General features: G+C 39.0%; 2 protein-coding genes across 7 annotated transcripts; both read right to left on the bottom strand.

Moving 5' to 3' along the window:
• Positions 1 to 1,335: 1,335 nt before the first annotated feature.
• On the bottom strand, positions 1,336 to 6,199 carry LOC115960222 (C-type lectin receptor-like tyrosine-protein kinase At1g52310). Of its 6 annotated transcripts, none has more exons than XM_031079002.1 (6): positions 6,026 to 6,199; positions 5,835 to 5,917; positions 5,667 to 5,730; positions 3,550 to 3,978; positions 2,745 to 3,315; positions 1,336 to 2,093 (listed from the first exon to the last, which is right to left on the bottom strand). In XM_031079002.1, exons 2-6 carry the CDS (start codon positions 5,904 to 5,906, stop codon positions 1,568 to 1,570), a joined length of 1,662 nt encoding a protein of 553 aa, XP_030934862.1. In that variant the 5' UTR covers positions 5,907 to 5,917; positions 6,026 to 6,199; the 3' UTR covers positions 1,336 to 1,567. The 6 variants fall into 6 exon arrangements, with proteins under 6 accessions (XP_030934862.1, XP_030934861.1, XP_030934865.1 ...); XM_031079001.1 differs by having other exon boundaries at positions 5,835 to 5,942; positions 6,026 to 6,161; XM_031079005.1 differs by having other exon boundaries at positions 5,673 to 5,730; positions 5,835 to 5,942; positions 6,026 to 6,161.
• Positions 6,200 to 9,165: 2,966 nt separating this feature from the next.
• LOC115960448 (DNA damage-repair/toleration protein DRT100-like) lies at positions 9,166 to 10,806 on the bottom strand. The gene has a single exon (XM_031079367.1). It carries the CDS (start codon positions 10,766 to 10,768, stop codon positions 9,305 to 9,307), a length of 1,464 nt encoding a protein of 487 aa, XP_030935227.1. The 5' UTR covers positions 10,769 to 10,806; the 3' UTR covers positions 9,166 to 9,304.
• Between the last annotated feature and the right edge of the window lie 7,287 nt (positions 10,807 to 18,093).

Raw genomic sequence — 18,093 nt, 5'->3', positions numbered from 1 at the left:
AAGCAATAATTCTTGAAGTTCACTTAACAATAATAATTAATCTTAGCAACAATATAACTTTATTATATATATATAGTTCCTACTATTATTTCACACCAATGCCCCATGCAAATGATGATGTTTTGAAAAAGAGATTCCTCAAGCTTTTAGTCATTCCAAGTTTACTTTCAACAAGATTTGGACAAGGCTCTTACTACTGAAAATTTGAGACAAAAAGTGAATATTATATATATATAGAGTAAGAGATAGCAGATAATTTTCAAGATTTAATCTCAACAACAATAATTAATATCTTCGTTGTATTAAGAATCAATATACCTATTCAACTTGTTGTTTATACAACACATTGTCCGAAATGCAATTGAAACACTGAAAATCATTATGATAAAATGCTTCAAACCAACCAGATGTTGGACAATGGGCTACCACTATAGCGATCTGATAAGTACATACAAGATACAACTAGATGAAAGGCTATATAAGGCAAAAAGGATTGAAGAAACGACAGAGAAAAATTATAATTTTAGCACAATGCAAAGCTGGCAAGTGGCAACATAAGTGGTCCTCTCTTGGTAGTTGAAACTTGAAACTTCAAATTATGGCTCTGAACTGCTGCTTCTTATTTACTTTCTTTTTTTTGGTCGGCACGAGTTAGGCTTTTGTGTCCTTGTTTTTCTATACAGATGTACATCTTGAATTTTCTTTTTCCTCGTGTTGATTAGGAGTTGTGATCGTGAATGTGTTAATATATTGGAATAATTCATTATGATTTGGCCTGCATCGAACTCTTGAAATCGTGGAATAGTACAGAGTAATTAATTTTATTAGTCATAGCATATCTTTAGTTAATGCCCTATTCTTAATATTAGAGTGAGTTAGGAGTTGCAGTTTGGTCACTTCGATCTGTGTCAATTGGTGTTTAGGAAGAAGGATTTGTTTAGCCACAAATCAACTGAGAAAGAGAAAGATGACTCTCCTTGGCAACTTCTTGACAACTTGTTAAAGTGATCAACTGTGAGTAATAGACAATACTTTTACGCGGACCCATTGCTCATAGTCAATCATTGCAACAAATTGTGGCAAAATCTATGTTCCAAGACTTTCTCATTTTCAAATGCTACTTGTGTTTGTAGTCACTCTTAAATCAACTAGCTTGCGTAATAATTACTATAAAGAACACAAATTGTCATCATAACTGTGATTCGGAGCTATGGCACCACTGAGAATCTCAAGAGGGGGAAATAATCACTATAAAGAACACAAGTCGTCAGCATTTTGTTTCCAATGGTTGAAGATTGTTTCCACTTACATGCTTGTTAGTTTGAAAGCTTGTCATTGGAATTAAACATATCGATTAATTATATGGAATGCATATTTGTTACAAATACAATTACATTAATGGTAACATTGCATCAAAGGTGAGTCTTTCAAAATTACATTAGTGCTATGCTAAAACCTAGTTGCTAATATAGTTCTGCAAAAATAAGTTGGCCCAGAACATTTGGGGAAAAACCATTCCCAATTCAAAGTCAAGTGAGAAAACCCAAGCTCTAAAGATTAGTTGAACTCATTTTACAATAGGTGGTTGGGCCAACTGTTGTAGCTGATGAACAACATGAGACATTCTTGGGCGCATAGACGGCACATGTTGTGTACAAGCATAAACGAGGTCCACAACCTTCTGAATGACACCAGCTTCTGGAATATCAGAAGAAGAAGAAGATATATGAGGATCCAAGAGATCTGGGTATCGATGAGCCTGAACCAGAGGTGTAGCCCATTCAAATATACTCTGCCAACCTACTGAATCAACCGCCTGTGCAGGCCTACGCCCAGTCACAATTTCAAGCAGCAGCACACCAAAGCTATAAACATCGCTCTTTGTTGTAAGCTCATTTCTGTACACAAATTCTGGGGCAAGGTATCCATATGTGCCTCCAGCCATAACAGTCCGCTCATGCATCACTTCATATGGTACAAACTTTGAAAGGCCAACCCCCATCAAATGTGCCCCAAACTCTTCATCAAGCAGTACATTACTGGCTCGTATATCTCGATGCACAACATGGGGCTTCACCTTGTCATGCAGGAACCTATTTTGAAATATAAGAAAGTCAGATTCTTAAAAACACATGAAGTCTGCATCAACTATACCACACCACAGTAAGAGAAAATTAAGAAGTTGGAATTGGATGTCAACAAATACATGAGATAGATTTTCAAAACAAGGATTTCTAACATAATATAAAAGAGGGGGGGTGGGGGGGGGGGAAGCATTGTTGTTGGTGTTACTTTGATTGTCAGTATACTTTTCACACTAAATTATTGCTATATGGCAGACATTACACCATTGGAAACAATTGATAAGATGTCGGTAGCATTTATCAGTACGACCAAGTTTGACAAGGAAATATCTGATATTGATTTTTCTGAGGTACTACCAGAAACAATCATAGAGCATGCATCAAATACATAATGCATCATTTTGAATTACCAAATAAAAGTCAAGATGTGACATAATGCTGTCAGATTACCTAAAATATATGGTCAAAATTTGGTAGTTACCTAACATGTTTAATCTAACATGACAAAGGTATCAAATGTAATTTTTCGCAAGAATATCATACCCATAGGATTAGAGCAACAATAAAGTATCATCACCCATCAATTTTTACCATTGAAAAGATACCAAACCCAAAAAAAAAAAAAAAAAAAAAAAAAAAAGTTGAAGAATATATACGTACGCAATTCCTTGAGCAAGGGTTGTGGCAATTTTCATTCTCATAGCCCAATCTAAGCTCCGACCTCCCCTTGGTATGTGGTGTAGCCATCTATCTAAGGGCCCATTAACTATGAACTCATAAACTATGTACCGGTCACCATGATCATAGCAGCATCCTTTCACAGCCACCAAATTTGGATGGTGAAGCCTTGCAACCCTTCCAATTTCAGAATAGAACTCCTTTTTCCTCTGAAAGCTAGACCTCTTCAACCTTTTAACTGCCACCCTTGAACCTTCAGGTAGAAGGCCACTATACGTGCCACCTGTCTTGGCATCTCCAAGCAGACGATTTCCTTCACTGAAGTTCTTTGTAATTGACTTCAGTTCCTCTTTGGTGAAGACTTTCCATGAAGGAGGGACTAATGCAGATGCTGCTGGATTAGATAGTTTCCGAGACCGTCTACGCTTCTTGCTCCGCTTGTATGCAAGAAGCCAAACTACTACAGCTAATGTGGTGCAGAGGATCAACCCACTAACAACTGCAAGGATGATAAGATATTCCTTGTGGCAGTGCATGTGAGAGCATATGTCCCCTGGTAGATATGGATAAGAAGGTCATCTTAACATGGTTAACATATATGCAAAAAAACTGAAAAAACATAATATCACCATGTTCCATTGACTTGAGAGAGAAAATTTAAAGATAGGACCCTCCTCCCAGGAGGAAAGAAAAAAAGAAGGGGGAGGGGAGAGAACTTAGGAAGATATGCATAGTAGAATGTGGGATTGAGGTGAATAGCAAATTGCCATGATATATAAGTACATACCTATATCAAGCATGCATATAAAAGCATGAGAGTTGTTGCATCTCTCACTAGTGAATGGAGTTGATCCATTATTAGTCACCAATGTACATAAATCAAATGAATTCTTGGTGGGACAGGGTGAACTGGTGCAATTGAATTGAAAATTTGGTCCAAAAAGGATGGACTCATTCCAATATGAAGTATTATCTGACCACTTCCAACTGAAGCCAGTAGTTGAGTTGACAACTCTTCCTCCAACCCAACAGCCATTGACAACTTCTTTACATAGATTATGAGCAAAGTCTAATTCTTGAAATGATGTTAATGCTGCCAAGTGCCCACCATTACGCTTGCATTCGTTCTCAGATTCCTTCCATGACCGGGGACTTCCCATATAAATAAAGCATTTACTATCATTTGGTCCAATAACCCAACCAGTAGGACAGGGTGCTGTCCACAGGAAAAAAATGAAGCACTTCAATATAATACTGTAGCAAAATTAAGAGAAACCAAGAAATCAACCCTAACACATGACATCAAAACAAATGTCCATATATGACATTAATCTGAATATCATTTATTAGGGAATATGATATATACTGTTTGCCAAAAAATAAAATAAGGATTGCATGTTGTCACTGTTGAAGATGTATGTTGAAGAAAACAGATAAGCACAGCACATGAGGATATGACAACATCTACAACACCTTTTCCTCTCTCAATCCAGCTTATTTTCTGTCAAGTGACCTTGATAATGAATCTTTCAGAGTTATACAAAAATAGGGTAGTTTTTCCATAAAAGACGTAATCACAATTGCTCTTTTGATCTCTGCTTACCTCTGCTCATTTTACATAAGTGTTCTATTCTCTCAAAACAGCATTGCTTTATGCCATCTAAAATTTTGCTTGCATGAAGTAGTACTCAGTGATCCATATTCAAGGTGAGATAAAATTGAATGTCTCTACCATATAATAAGTAATTTTCAGACACAGCTCAAAGCCTCATACAGAAACAATTCTATCAAAGACAAGATGTTTCTCATCAGTTAAAGCAACAAAACATCTTCCGCTAGTCACGTAAAAGTGCCTAAAAATGGAAGGGACCACGTGGGTTACTATAATTAATTTGGCAACATTCGGAGATTTTGTTTCTTAGTTACTTGCATTCAAAGTTCCTACTATTGAGTCCTTACACCAATGAGCTCTAGCTCAACTAGCACTTCCTCCCCTTATAAGTACTAGGTGGAGGTGAGGTTGTGGGGTTCAAGACTTATGGAGTGCATGCATAACTTACCAATAAAAGAGAAAAAAAAAAAGAAAAGAAAAACACCTACGTCTTGATCCCCATAAGAGTTTGTGGAGCAATGCACATTCTTTAATCCTCACATGTAAATGTATTCTACGTTTTAGTCCTCTGTTGAGCAATTCCATTTAAAAGCTTAACTGATTTGAATACAGGAAAGATATACGTAATGCATTTCTTTGTTCTTTATATTTAAAAAAATTGCTTAAATTTGAACAAGGAGATCAAAGAGATGTCTCCTCTAACAGCGCAATTACAAAATGCAAAAAACATACTCTACTTCTACTTATTTTGTAATTACAGCTGTGTTTGGCAAACAACAGAGCTGGTTCAGTTCTGATATAAAGTTATTACCAATTAAAGTGTTTGGCAAACTAAAGTTATAACCAATTTTGGTGGTAATACGCATGTGAAAAAGCTAAAATTCATTAGGGACTAAATAACTTTAAGTTTATTATGTACTCAAAACAATCACACTTAAGTTTGTTACGGACTAAAAGTGATCACCTTAAATTTCATGGACTACCCAAAACTTTGTTTTGCAATCACAACTCAAAACTTTTTTACAAACGCTCATTTTAAACTCAAAGCACATTTTTCCAATAGTTTATACAAATGCACCCAAAATCACTTGTGGACTAAAGTTTAAGGACCAAAGTGTATCTTAACCATATTTCTAAAACTTCCTTTTTTTTTCTTTTTTTTGGCTAAGCATCATTCCATTTTTAATACTATTCATTAAACATTTTCATCAAAACTAAACAAAAATAAAAGTAATAACAAACATATTCTTAAAAAAAAAAAATTTGAGTACAAGCATCAAAGTCACACATACACACACTTTTACCAGCTTCACTCCCTGGATCAACCGAATTCCCACTACCCGACCCGTTAAATGCCTGAAAATTTAAGCAATCGAAGCTTTTAGCTGAGCTTAATTAAATTTAACACAATGTAAAAAAAATAAACAAATAAATAAATAAAAACCAATTATTTCTTATACCGTAACTGAAGCTTGTACGTGAAGCACAGCACAACAAATCAGAGCCAAAACGACTAACAAATTTGGAACCATTTCGCATAGCCCTAAAAAAAAGAGAAATCGTTCTAACTATTTTTACTGTTAGTTACCCAAACAAGAACTGAAATGAAAGGTTAAAAAAATTTTGAAAGTAATATTTACAATTTACTCACCAGAGTTTAAAAAAGCTCAGCATATTATGAGTAAGATTTTGCCCTCATTTTTTTTGGAAGCTGTAAGGAAAAGAAAGAAGGAATTAACAGAGAGAAAGAGAGAGTTTTGTGTTGTTCGTTTGGAGACTTCAATATTTGTCAGTAAACGCAGTGTATGAAACCATGGGTGGACGTGGACTTGTTTGCGTCGTTGGGGGTAGGTTAGTCAATGGGCCTGACTTATTGAGACCGTTGGGTTGGAAAACTGGGCTGGGCCTGCTTTTATTTTCAAGAAATACTTTTTTGTCTTATCAAAAAAAAAAAAATTACTTTTTTTCATGAAGTTTTGAATATTTTCAGATTTTCATGGCTTAACTTAAACCTTAAAAAGTGAAGGTATTAGTTTATCTATGTATTTTTTTGGGGGGATATAGTAAAACTTTTACTAAAATTTAAGAATGAAAGATATATTTAAATTATTTTGATTACGCCGGGTAATTATACTAGAAATATTATGTCCACAATATTTTTATAATAAATCTAAAGTGACAAGTTGTTATTGTCTGTTATGGATGATCGAAAAGTAATTTAGGTTGTGTATTCACATTAGAATCAATGACACTTACCACTTAAAATACTCCATGCTTAGAAGATAAATTGCATTTGATTTTTTTTTTTTTTTTTTTTTTTTTTTTTTGCTTTTGCATTTGATGTTTAGGGTGTGTTTGGTTGTGTTGTTTAAACAACATAATATGTATTTCCACAACATTTTTTCATCTACATGTATTTTCACAACACTTAAACAATGTTATTAGAACAACATTACCAAACAAATCCTTAATTATCACATACGTTTAGCATTTGCATACACATAGGTGGTAAGTTGATTAGGACCTACAATTTAACCACGCTAGAGGTGCAAATTGCTGAATTAATCCAAATTAAAGACAACCACAACCACTAAATTTTTATTTCCCGATCTACCATGTTATAGAATTAATCTTGCTATATAGTTTATACACTCCTTTAGTGGCCCTATAGGAGGTTATATAAAGACTGGTAGGAAGTCTTATGAAGATCTAGAAAAATAAGTTGGACATCTATGCTTATAATAATCAAATTGAAGAATAGAGTGGCTGAAATAAAGTTATGATAAAATGGTTCAAAGAAAAAAGAAAAGGCCGAAACTTGATTGGCAAATTCCAAAACAATGTACTTAATGAAACAAGATCAAAGATTCAAAATAATGAATGATACCCTTGAAATTAAAAACATGTACAATAATAACTTTCATGGAAAAAAAAAACTTTCATACTTGACTAATACGTTACAATTAGCAAACCTTCAAAATATGTCATGATTAAAACTCAAATACAAAGGGAAAACTTTTTTCCAATGAAACTGAAATCAACCCAATACTTTGACATTGACTAAAAACAGAGCTATGCAATCCTATCTTCTAGGTGCGGAGTATTCACTTGGCAACTGAAACCTACACAGTGGGCAGACATGGCTTTTGTTGAGCCAACTAAGAATGCAGGTTCTGTGAAACGTGTGAGAGCAAGGCATGCGTGTAACATGAGACCCCACTGTGAAATTCTCCAAACAAACAGGACATGGGCCTCTCTCTCTATCGCCAACAATCACATCCTCAAGCTTCTTGATGGAAGACTCAGTAGCTCGCACTACAGGCTTGAACAACCTCTCTGCTTGTTCCCTTGACGCCATTAATGCCCGCTCTAAAAACGGCTCTTCCACCGCATCCTCCCAACACCAACGTGGAAGAGTTTGGCCGCTCCTAGCCTCCATGCTTAGCATTTTTTTAATCACATCCATATTCCTTTGTTCTCGTTCTCTCTTTTTTCTGGCTTTCTCCAACTTTTCAAATTCACTGTGAGGCAGAGTTATTTCCTTCTTAATCGACAGCCTCATTCCCTTCATTATTTTGGAGTCGGTATTGCTCATAACTTCACTCACCAAAGGGCGAGCAAAATCCAATATGTGCTTGATCAAATCATCAACATCCTCCAACACAGTCCAAGGTTGATGTTGTTGTTGCATTCCTTGTCTCCAGTGATACCTTTGCGACTCGATGTTCATGTCAGAAATCAGCTTTGATACCATATTCAATGAGGACGAGGAGGACGAGGAATTGCTATTATCATCATCGGAGATTAAGAACTCGCATGGGAAACTGAATACAGTATCTGCTTCAGGATCATCCCTGATTTGCCTGGATGACACTGTTGCATTGGATGAATAATTTGTGATGACTCTGTACACGATGTAGATGTTGGGTTCATTGAATTTGTCCTTCGAGAGAGGAGCATCGGATGCATTGATATAGACATCGTAATCTTGATTGGAAGAAGAAGAAGAAGGTATGGTTATGGTAGCCATGTTGAAACCAAGAAATCAGAAAGCGATCGACAGTTAAAGACTAATGGAGTGGCAAAGCAACAAAGCAAGTTGTCTTTTTATACACATACAATGATTTAAATTCCTTCCCGGAATCGGTTTCCGATATAGTATAGTATAATTTATTAGAATAATATAATATAATAGAATATATGTCACCTAGCCCCAAAAAAAAAACCTTTTTTTATTCTGGTCCTTCTGGCTTTTGGGCTGGTACAAATTGGCCTGAACATGAATAAAATTTTTTAACATAGGTCTTATTTCATAACATCAAAGACCTTAATCCAACAAACTTAGTCCAAAATATTTATACAAGTCAAATTTAAAGTCCAAACATGATACACATGGGCAAGGTCTTAGTTATTGATTCACGAGTTAGTCGATTAAAAGAGCCCTTGCTCTAATTCCTAATTGAAAGAGCGAGTAATGCAACCATTATTAAGGGCTTGTATCCAAAATATCAATTTTGCACAAATTACTTTCTTTTTTTCTTCTTTTTTTCTTTATTAATTTATAATTCGATAGTTATGAAATCTTTCAAATTCGTTGAAAATACCAAAAAATAACTAACCAGTTGAACTAAAAACTTGTTGGATTGCCCAAAATACTCAAGACCTTATTTTTGAGAGAATTTATTAGAATTCAGTATTTACACAAAGAAAGCTTATATCCCACATCTTCCATAGTAAAACCAATTTCATCATCATTTTGAGTTCAAAATTTTCCAAAGACTAATGTTAACATAGATCAAATAAAAAAGGCAAGAACGAAAATTACATCAAAGTGCCATTACATAATTCCAACTTCCACATTTTGTTTTCCCTACAGAAAAAAAAGTTATTCGATTTTCCAAGTCTAGTGGCATTTCCATAAACATCTCAACTATGCAACACTTTTGCATGCTGCTAATGGGGAACCACATAAACAATCATTCCCCAAAAAAGCACTAGCTGAGAAATTAGTCACAGGAAGCTTCCCACACAAACGGTTATAACTTAAATTCAATTTTTCAAGCTTTGAAACCCCATTAGGCACTTTCCCAAACACCACATTCCTAGACAAATCCAAATACTTCAACCTCTCTACAATCCTCAAACTCTCCAAATTAAACTTCAACTTATTCCTCGAGGCCCAAAAGCCCACCAAGTAATCAGTCTTATTCAAAAGCCCAATAGCACTGCCTGAAATTTCATTCTCTGAAAGATCAATGAAATCATAGAAATAAGTCTGTGAAGGCTTCCAATCCTCTAGTCTCAATTTAATTCCACACCTGGCTAGCTTCAGAGAGTAAATTATTGGTGATGACGTGGCCCATTTTGGAATTTCACCGAGGTGAAACTTGTTGTACGATAAATCAAGGGACTCTATGCCCTTCACGCTCATATTCGGGAAAGGGTCAATTAGGTAATTTCGCGAAAGATCGAGGTTAAATATCTTCGTGAGATTCGCGAAACTTCTCGGCACAACTCCCGAGAAATTGTTCCGCGAGAGATCTAGCGTGTCGAGGGTCTTGAAATTCCCGAGAAATTGGGGAATTTGACCGTTGAGACCGGTTTGGGCGAGCTCGAGGTAGATCAGTTTTGGCGCCAGAGAGGAAATCGATGCCGGGAATTTCCCGGTAAATTTGTTGTGCGAGAGCCTGAGAACTCGGAGCTCCGAGAAGGATCCGAAAAAATCGGGTATGGATCCTGATAGTTGGTTTCCGTCGAGCGAGAATAAGGTCAGATTCTTGATCTTTTGAATCCCGTTCGGTATTGGACCGGTGAGGCGGTTCCCGCCGAGCTTGAGCTGAGTCAACCCGGTTAACTGGGATATCGAACTCGGAATCGGACCCGAAAACTGGTTACCAGACAAACTCAGTGCAAATAGTCCGGTCAGGTTGCCGATGGATCCGGGTATTCGACCCGAGAGCTTGTTGTTTTCGATGTAGATGACTTTGAGTTCGGGTAACCCGAAAAGGAAATCAGGAAAAGGACCCGAAATATTTCGGAGATTTTGGAGGTAAAGTCCGTCAAGAAATTTGAGTTTAGAGAGAGAGGGTGAGATTGGGCCGGAGAGGAATGAATTGGGCTTATTGGACTGGCCCATAAGAGAGAGACTTGTGACCCGGTTGCTGGCCAGGCAGTTTATGCCCGACCATGTGCAGCAGTCGGATCCGGGTTTCCAAGAGCTGAGAATGCCGGATGGGTCTGCTGTGATGGAAGACTTGAAGCCTAAGAGACCTGTTTCATCGTCCACGTGGCAGGTGGCTGATGTGACTGTGAGGGAGTGGAGGGTGAGGATAGTGAAGAAGAAGAAGAATAGGAGGAGGAAAGGAGAGTGAGGGTGAGCGAGAGAGAGGTTCATGTTGGTTTTTTTTTTGTTGATGTGAGTAGAAATGAAATGGGAATGGATTTGCTGAGAACGTTGCTTAGTGGGTTTTATAGGGATAGGGATGTGCCCTGGTTTGACTTCAAACTTCAAAGTTCAAGTGGATCTTATCCAAAAAAAAAAAGTTCAAGTGGATCCTAGTTTAATATAATCATTTCACGTGACCATGGATCCATATCTATTTACGGAAATGTTGACAAATGTGATTTATTAACTATCATTCTAAAGGCGTTGGTAATATGAAAAAAATATTTTGTATATATTATATCATATCATTTGTATCAAAACTCAATAAACGAGAAACATGTGTGTAAAAATAATTACTTTCATGTTTTTTTTTAATACAAGGTGAAAATTCTATTCTAATATAATCTAAGTGTATATATGTGTGTAAAGTTCATTTCTGGAGACTTAAACTCTAACCCTTACACTTATACTAAGTTACTAACATATGTCCTTCAATTATTAATGAGTTAGTTATTTTTTATTGACATATCTCACATTTATTGAATTTTGATACTCCTAATATGATATCATTTTATGGCAAATAACTTATGACGCATCTTTTTACAGTATTATCCATAAAAGTTATGATACAAAAATAATTTTTATTAAACTTTCACATAATTTTAACGCAAAATTTTACAAAATGTTTCGTGTTAAGATAAAAACTAATAAAACTTGTCGGTACAATTTGTTTCGAAAATGCGTGAAAAATCCTATCTCCATCAACAGCTAGCATTCTTGTGCTAGACAACAAGCATTCAAGGAACCATATCCAAAAAGTTGACTACTTTAAAGTTTAAAACAGTGGATAAAGGAACTCTTTTTTTTATTAAAGTGGATAAAGGAACGTGTGGTGAGGAGTGATGAAGATGGCAATAACTACCACTACAAAAACAAGTCGGCACAGACTATCTCAGCCAAACTCAGAAATCAGGGCTGTTTGGTATCGTTGTTACGTTATTTATATTTTTTATAAATACGTTTGAACGAAAAAGTGTAGAAAAATGTATATAATATTATTTAAAAACTGAGAATATATTATTAAACTACTATAAAAAATAAAAATAAAAAAGGCAGAATTAGTTCCACCATGCTATTAAAATAATGCTTTGTGATTGGACTCTGCACGTGTTGTTTACGTGAAATGACACGTTTCTTACGTACAGTCTCAGTCCTCACTTTCTCTCTCTCAAAACAATGCTTGAGCTCGATTCAAGAACAATGGCATGAAACCATGGGTGGACGTGGACTTGTTTGCGTCAGTGGGGGTAGGTTAGTCAATGGGCCTGACTTACTGAGACCTGGTTAGTTTGGAAATCTGGGCTGGGCCTGCTTTTATTTTCAAGAAATACTTTTTTTTTCTTATAAAAAACAAAAAACTTTTTTTTTTTTTCATGAAGTTTTGAATATTTTCAGATTTTCATGGCTTAACTAAAACCTTAAACAGTGAAGGTATTATACTATTAGTTTATATATGTTTTTTTTAAGGAAAAATAGTAAACTTTTACTAAAATTTAAGAATGAAAGATATATTTAAATTATTTTAATTACGCCAGTTAATTGTACAAAAAATGTTATGTCTACAATATTTTCACAACAAATCTAAAATGACAAGTTTTTATTGCCCATTATGGATGATCAAAAAAGTAATTTAAGATTTATGTTTAAATTAGAATCAATAACACTTGTAAGGACGCGATTCGTGGCGGACCGTAACAGTGTCGGGTTCGCACGTGAAAAGGCCCCTAACAATATCATTTGTAGAGCGTGGGTTTGGAAGGCTAGGCCTTGATCGATAGGCGGTGGGTTTTTCGCGGTGTTCGTGCAAGTTTAAGTTTCCCTACACCCCTGGAGTCTTTCTCCTGGAGGTGGGCTGGGAGGCTCTGGTTTCTGGCCATTTTTCCCAACCTCCCTTTTAGGTTACTTCTTTTTCCTTTTATATTCGCCTGCGTTCATTGTCCTTCGTCCACGTATAGGGTCAATCTTTCCAAAATTGATACTTGTCCCATCAGCCCATATTCAAAGTCGTTGGGGGTGGTTGTAAAAGCTAAAGACTGCGGCTCTGTCAGTTTCAGAGCATTAAATGGCAGTAACAGCAGCTTTCCCTTGATATTTTAGATCTTTCTTCCAAGTTTCAGTCCTATACCGTCTTTACCCTTATTTCTTCTTTGGGGGGACTTTGGGTCTGCCGAGGATTGAGCTGTCCTCGGCGGTATCCAAAGGCTATTTTGTCGAGCTTGGGCCATAGCCCTCCTCGGCTTGGGCCTCCGGATTCTCCCTGGGTAGATGGGCCTGGCCCATAGATCATTTGGGCCCCACAATAGCCCCTCAAAACCCGGCTGTCCAACCTCTTGGTTGGAAAGGGGGGTTTTGGTGATGTCCAACCTCGTCCTACGGCCCAATCAATTTGGCCTATTAATAATGCTGGCGGCTCTTCATCTGTCCAAGAAATGCACCGGTCTATGAGACGGTTTTTTTTTTTGATTTCGCGCTTGACGCGTTCTTATCGTTTGGGTATTCCAAAACGTGCTTTTAATGACCACTATTTACGAGACTACTTTAATTTGGCGGTTTGTTTTGATGGGGTGGAGAAGCGGAACCGGCATGTTTGTGTTGGCAGATTCCTTTGGAGATCTGAACCTATTAAATGTCTTCCGCTCCACTCTCTGTATAAGAAGGAAAGGAGGAGGTTATTGTTTTTGCAAAGAATCCCTTTTCATCCTTCTGAGATTTGAAATACTTGGCCTCCCCTAGGGTTCATTTTACCCACTGGTTTATACACTAAATCGTGATACACTTTACCGTAACAACAAGGGATGCAAAAGCCCCACCCCTCCCAAAAACGCCACGTTCCGATGAAGCTCATCATGGCTCGATCGGGACAAGGATGGCGAAGACTCAAAATCAACCTCATCCTTCTTTCAGTCAAAATCCGAAGCAGGGACTCGTCACGTCAAACTTTCGACGTGGCTGAGTCGAGAACACCCAAGATCGTTACCATCCGGCTCCTCACGAGCGTACCTAATATGGCACCGGCGTGTTAGGAGTCAGGGCCGAGGCAGGGGCTAAGTGCTTCTGTTTCTCCCTCTTTTGCTCCCTGGTGCCCTCCCCCGCCCTCTCCTTATAGTCTTCCCAGCACCAGTTCCGACCTGGTGCTTTCTCTTCTCCCTCTTTTGCTCCTTTTCTTTCTTTTCATTTCTTCTCTCCTCTTCTCCTCCTTCTTTACTCATGTCTTCCGTCTTCTTTATTCATCCCCTCCATCTTCGTCATTGATTTCTTCCTTACTATTTCCTTCTTCTTCATTCATTCTCTTTTTTAAAGTGAGTCCCTCTCTTAGTATGAGCAGCAATGAGGCGGAGATTGGAGAAACTTTGAAGACGAGTTTAAAAGACGCTTGACAGTTTACTTTTCTGTACTACAGATGTAATGGTTGCTTAGGCAGTTCACATTTTGTATAGGCTCGTATGAGCCCCTTTTTGTATGTTGTAGCAATTTTTCATATTAATAAAGGTTGTTGTCTACCTTATTTCGCATATTATGTCTTTACGTTTTCATAAATTTGCAAGCACTGCTCGGCACAATGATATAGCATCTAAATCAATGACGACTAAAACCAAAATACTCGATAATAAATAGATATCGCCATAACTTTGATAGAAGTGCTTAGCACAATAAGGCCGACCCGTAAAAAGTAGTACTTACCCGGAACTAGCCGAGGAGAGAACCGAAGGCTTGATGCCGTGTGAGAAATAACCATCCGAGGACATATCACCTGCCAAATGAATAGCCCTCGTATACGACTGAATGCTGGGGCGTTCCACCACCTTCCTTACACCCTTATTGGCCTTAACCTTCTATGGTGTTTAAGCCGTGGACGAAGTGACTTGACGTTTTTATCAAGTAGCCCATCTTACTAAATTCAAACCTTTTCTTATCTAAGTGTTTGGTTTCTCCATTGGCTTGGGTCCGAGGACCATACACGGCCTTGGTACTGTCCGACACTTGTAACTTTTATTTTTTGTACTTGGTTCCCCCATAGGCTTGAGTCCGAGGACCATGCAATGCCTTGGTTCCGTCCCTGGGCCCCTGTGCTGAACCGGGCTTGGGCCGCGAATCTATTGGGCCCACAAATTAGGGGGTATTTTCGTAATTTTAGGTCACACGGTATTTTTCGGGCGTCCCGGTGTTCGAGGTGCTCCTTCTCGAGACTCCTTTATCTTCAGGGCTGCAGACGACATTGGAAATCGTGCCAGAGACGTTTTGTCTGTAGCGTTCCTTGGGACGCTGCGTGAATTAAATGCCACCACCTTATCTTTTAACATAAATATGAGAGAAAGTTGCTCTATCCACACACAAATCCTTCAGATTCCTCCCTTAGTTCATCATGCTTGAGGCAGGGCTTGGGAAAAAGGAGCTCCCTCCGCCACAAAGGCGTCATGTCCCCCCGAGACTCAGAGTAAGGAGGTACGGGCCAAGGAGGTGCAAGTTCAAGGGAGCATTCCATTTCGTCATAGGGGAGAGGGTCTTTTTCCCTCTTTTAGTTAAAATCCGAAGCAGGTTCTGGTCATGCCAGTTTTTCGGTATGTCCAAAGAAGGAATTTCCACCATCAGCACTGTCTGCCTTGTAGCAGGCAAATTTTTGTGGGGGCTTCCCAACCTCAAGCTCCTAGCACCTTTTCTGTAGATGGTGTTAGCCTGAGGTCAGGTTCTTTGGCTGCCTGAGTTATGGGCATGCAGAAGTGTCGAGGAATAGTTTCCTTAGACAATAACTTGGCGCAGTAGCCAACCTCTCCTCTGAGCTGTCCCCACGGCCTTATCTCCACTCGCTTGTATTTTCCTTTACTTATGTAGTCAGCTTTAGTGTAAGCTTGTTTCAGCTTTTCATTGTACACTGTACTGTTCCTTTGTCTTAATAAAATATGTGTCTATTTCTCCATACATATCTTTCTTCTTCGTAACAACTACTTTATGCATGAATATTAAATGCAAGCTTGCCCTTAAGGATATTCCAGGCAGAAAAAATGCTTTAACACAGGTTCCTACTAATTTAAACTCACAAATATTATCAAGTATAACAATGGTAACTTTCAATAAATTAAATTCTTGGAACTAACCGAGATAAGCGCTGAGTACTACGCGATGCATGCTAGACCAATGTCCGAGAACGATAATCTCTAAATAATTCGTCTGAAAGGGTAGCTAAGTAGCGAGGGACTTTGGTTGTGCTTTTGGGGTAATATGTTGCGCCGTATCGCATCAACCCCTTTGATACTGAGGATCCGAGGGTAGACCGAGGAATCCGCGCAATCAAGGTATTAACCCGTCTGCTAACGCGGAGTTCTCTTCGGAGGGATTTCGAGGTTTACGGGCCATAGTTTTTTTCTTTAAATAGTTGGTTCCTCATCCAAGTAGTTGGTTTCCCCATAGGCTTAAGTCCGAGGACTATGCAATGCCCTGGTTCTGTCCAAAACTTAGTTTTCCTCATCCAGGTAGTCGGTTTCCCCATAGGCTTGAGTCCGTGGACCATACAATGCCCTGGTTCTGTCCAAAACCTAGTTTTCCATCATCCAGGTAGTTGGTTTCCCCATAGGCTTGTGTCCGAGGACTTTGCAATGCCCTGGTTCTGTCCAAAACCTAGTTTTCCATCATCCAAGTAGTTGGTTTCCCCATAGGCTTGAGTCCGAGGACTTTGCAATGCCTTGGTTCTGTCCAAAACCTAGTTTTCCACATCCAGGTAGTTGGTTTCCCCAGAGGCTTGAGTCCGGTGGACCATGCAATGCCTTGGTTCTGTCCAAAACCTAGTTTTCATTACATCCAGGTGGTTGGTTTCCCCTGAGGCTTGGGTCCGTGGACCATGCAATGCCTTGGTTCTGTCCAAAACCTAGTTTTCATTACATCCAGGTAGTTGGTTTCCCCTGAGGCTTGGGTCCGAGGACCATGCAATGCCTTGGTTCTTCCAAAAACCTAGTTTTTCATTACATCCAGGTAGTTGGTTCCCCTGAGGCTTGGGTCCGAGGACCATGCAATGCCTTGGTTCTGTCCAAAACCTAGTTTTCATTACATCCAGGTAAGTTGGTTCCCCTGAGGCTTGGGTCCGAGGACCATGCAATGCCTTGGTTCTGTCCAAAACCTAGTTTTCATTCATCCAGGTAGTTGGTTTCCCCTGAGGCTTGGGTCCGAGGACCATGCAATGCCTTGGTTCTGTCCAAAAACCTAGTTTTTCATTACATCCAGGTAGTTGGTTTCCCCTGAGGCTTGGGTCCGAGGACCATGCAATGCCTTGGTTCTGTCCAAAACCTAGTTTTTTACATCCAGGTAGTTGGTTTCCCCCTGAGGCTTGGGGTCCGTGGACCATGCAATGCCTTGGTTCTGTCCAAAACCTAGTTTTCACATCCAGGTAGTTGGTTTCCCCAGAGGCTTGAGTCGAGGACCATGCAATGCCTTGGTTCTGTCAAAACCTAGTTTTCCACATCCAGGTAGTTGGTTTCCCCTGAGGCTTGGGTCCGTGGACCATGCAATGCCTTGGTTCTGTCCAAAACCTAGTTTTCCACATCCAGGTGGTTGGTTTCCCCTGAGGCTTGGGTCCGTGGACCATGCAATGCCTTGGTTCTGTCCAAAACCTAGTTTCCACATCCAGGTGGTTGGTTTCCCCTGAGGCTTGGGTCCGTGGACCATGCATGCCTTGGTTCTGTCCAAAACCTAGTTTTCTCTTTGTGTGGGATCTTGGCTTTAGGGGAGTTAGCTCCTCGGCCAAGCCCCTAGAGTTTATCCGTACGGTTAACGCTACCAAGTGCCTAGTTTGCTCTTTACGGGGACCTCAGCTTTAAGGGAGTTAGATCCCCAACCAAGCCCCTAGTCAAGAAACGTAGTCCCTAACAGAACTTTATACTAGAACTCTATATCCAACGGTTAGATATAACGAAGAAACTCTATCGACCCACTTCCTATACCAACACACAAGCCTTCCCACAGACGGCGCCAATTGTAAGGACGCGTTTCGTGGCGGACCGTAACAGTGTCGGGTTCGCGCGTGAAAAGGCCCCTAACAATATCATTTGTAGAGCGTGGGTTTGGAAGGCTAGGCCTTGGTTGACAGGCGGTGGGCTTTTCGTGGTATTCATACAAGTTTCGGTTTTCCTTCACCCCTGGAGTCTTTCTCCTGGAGGTGGGCTGGGAGGCTCTGGTTTCTGGCCATTTTTCCCAACCCCCACTTTTAGGTTTCTTCCTTTTCCTTTTATATTCGCCTGCGTTCATTGTCCTCCGTCCACGTATAGGGTCAATCTTTCCAAAATTGA

Source organism: Quercus lobata, chromosome 9 (assembly GCF_001633185.2).
Source record: "Quercus lobata isolate SW786 chromosome 9, ValleyOak3.0 Primary Assembly, whole genome shotgun sequence".
Taxonomy (NCBI): domain Eukaryota; kingdom Viridiplantae; phylum Streptophyta; class Magnoliopsida; order Fagales; family Fagaceae; genus Quercus; species Quercus lobata.
This window is presented reverse-complemented; position numbering and strand designations above follow the sequence as displayed.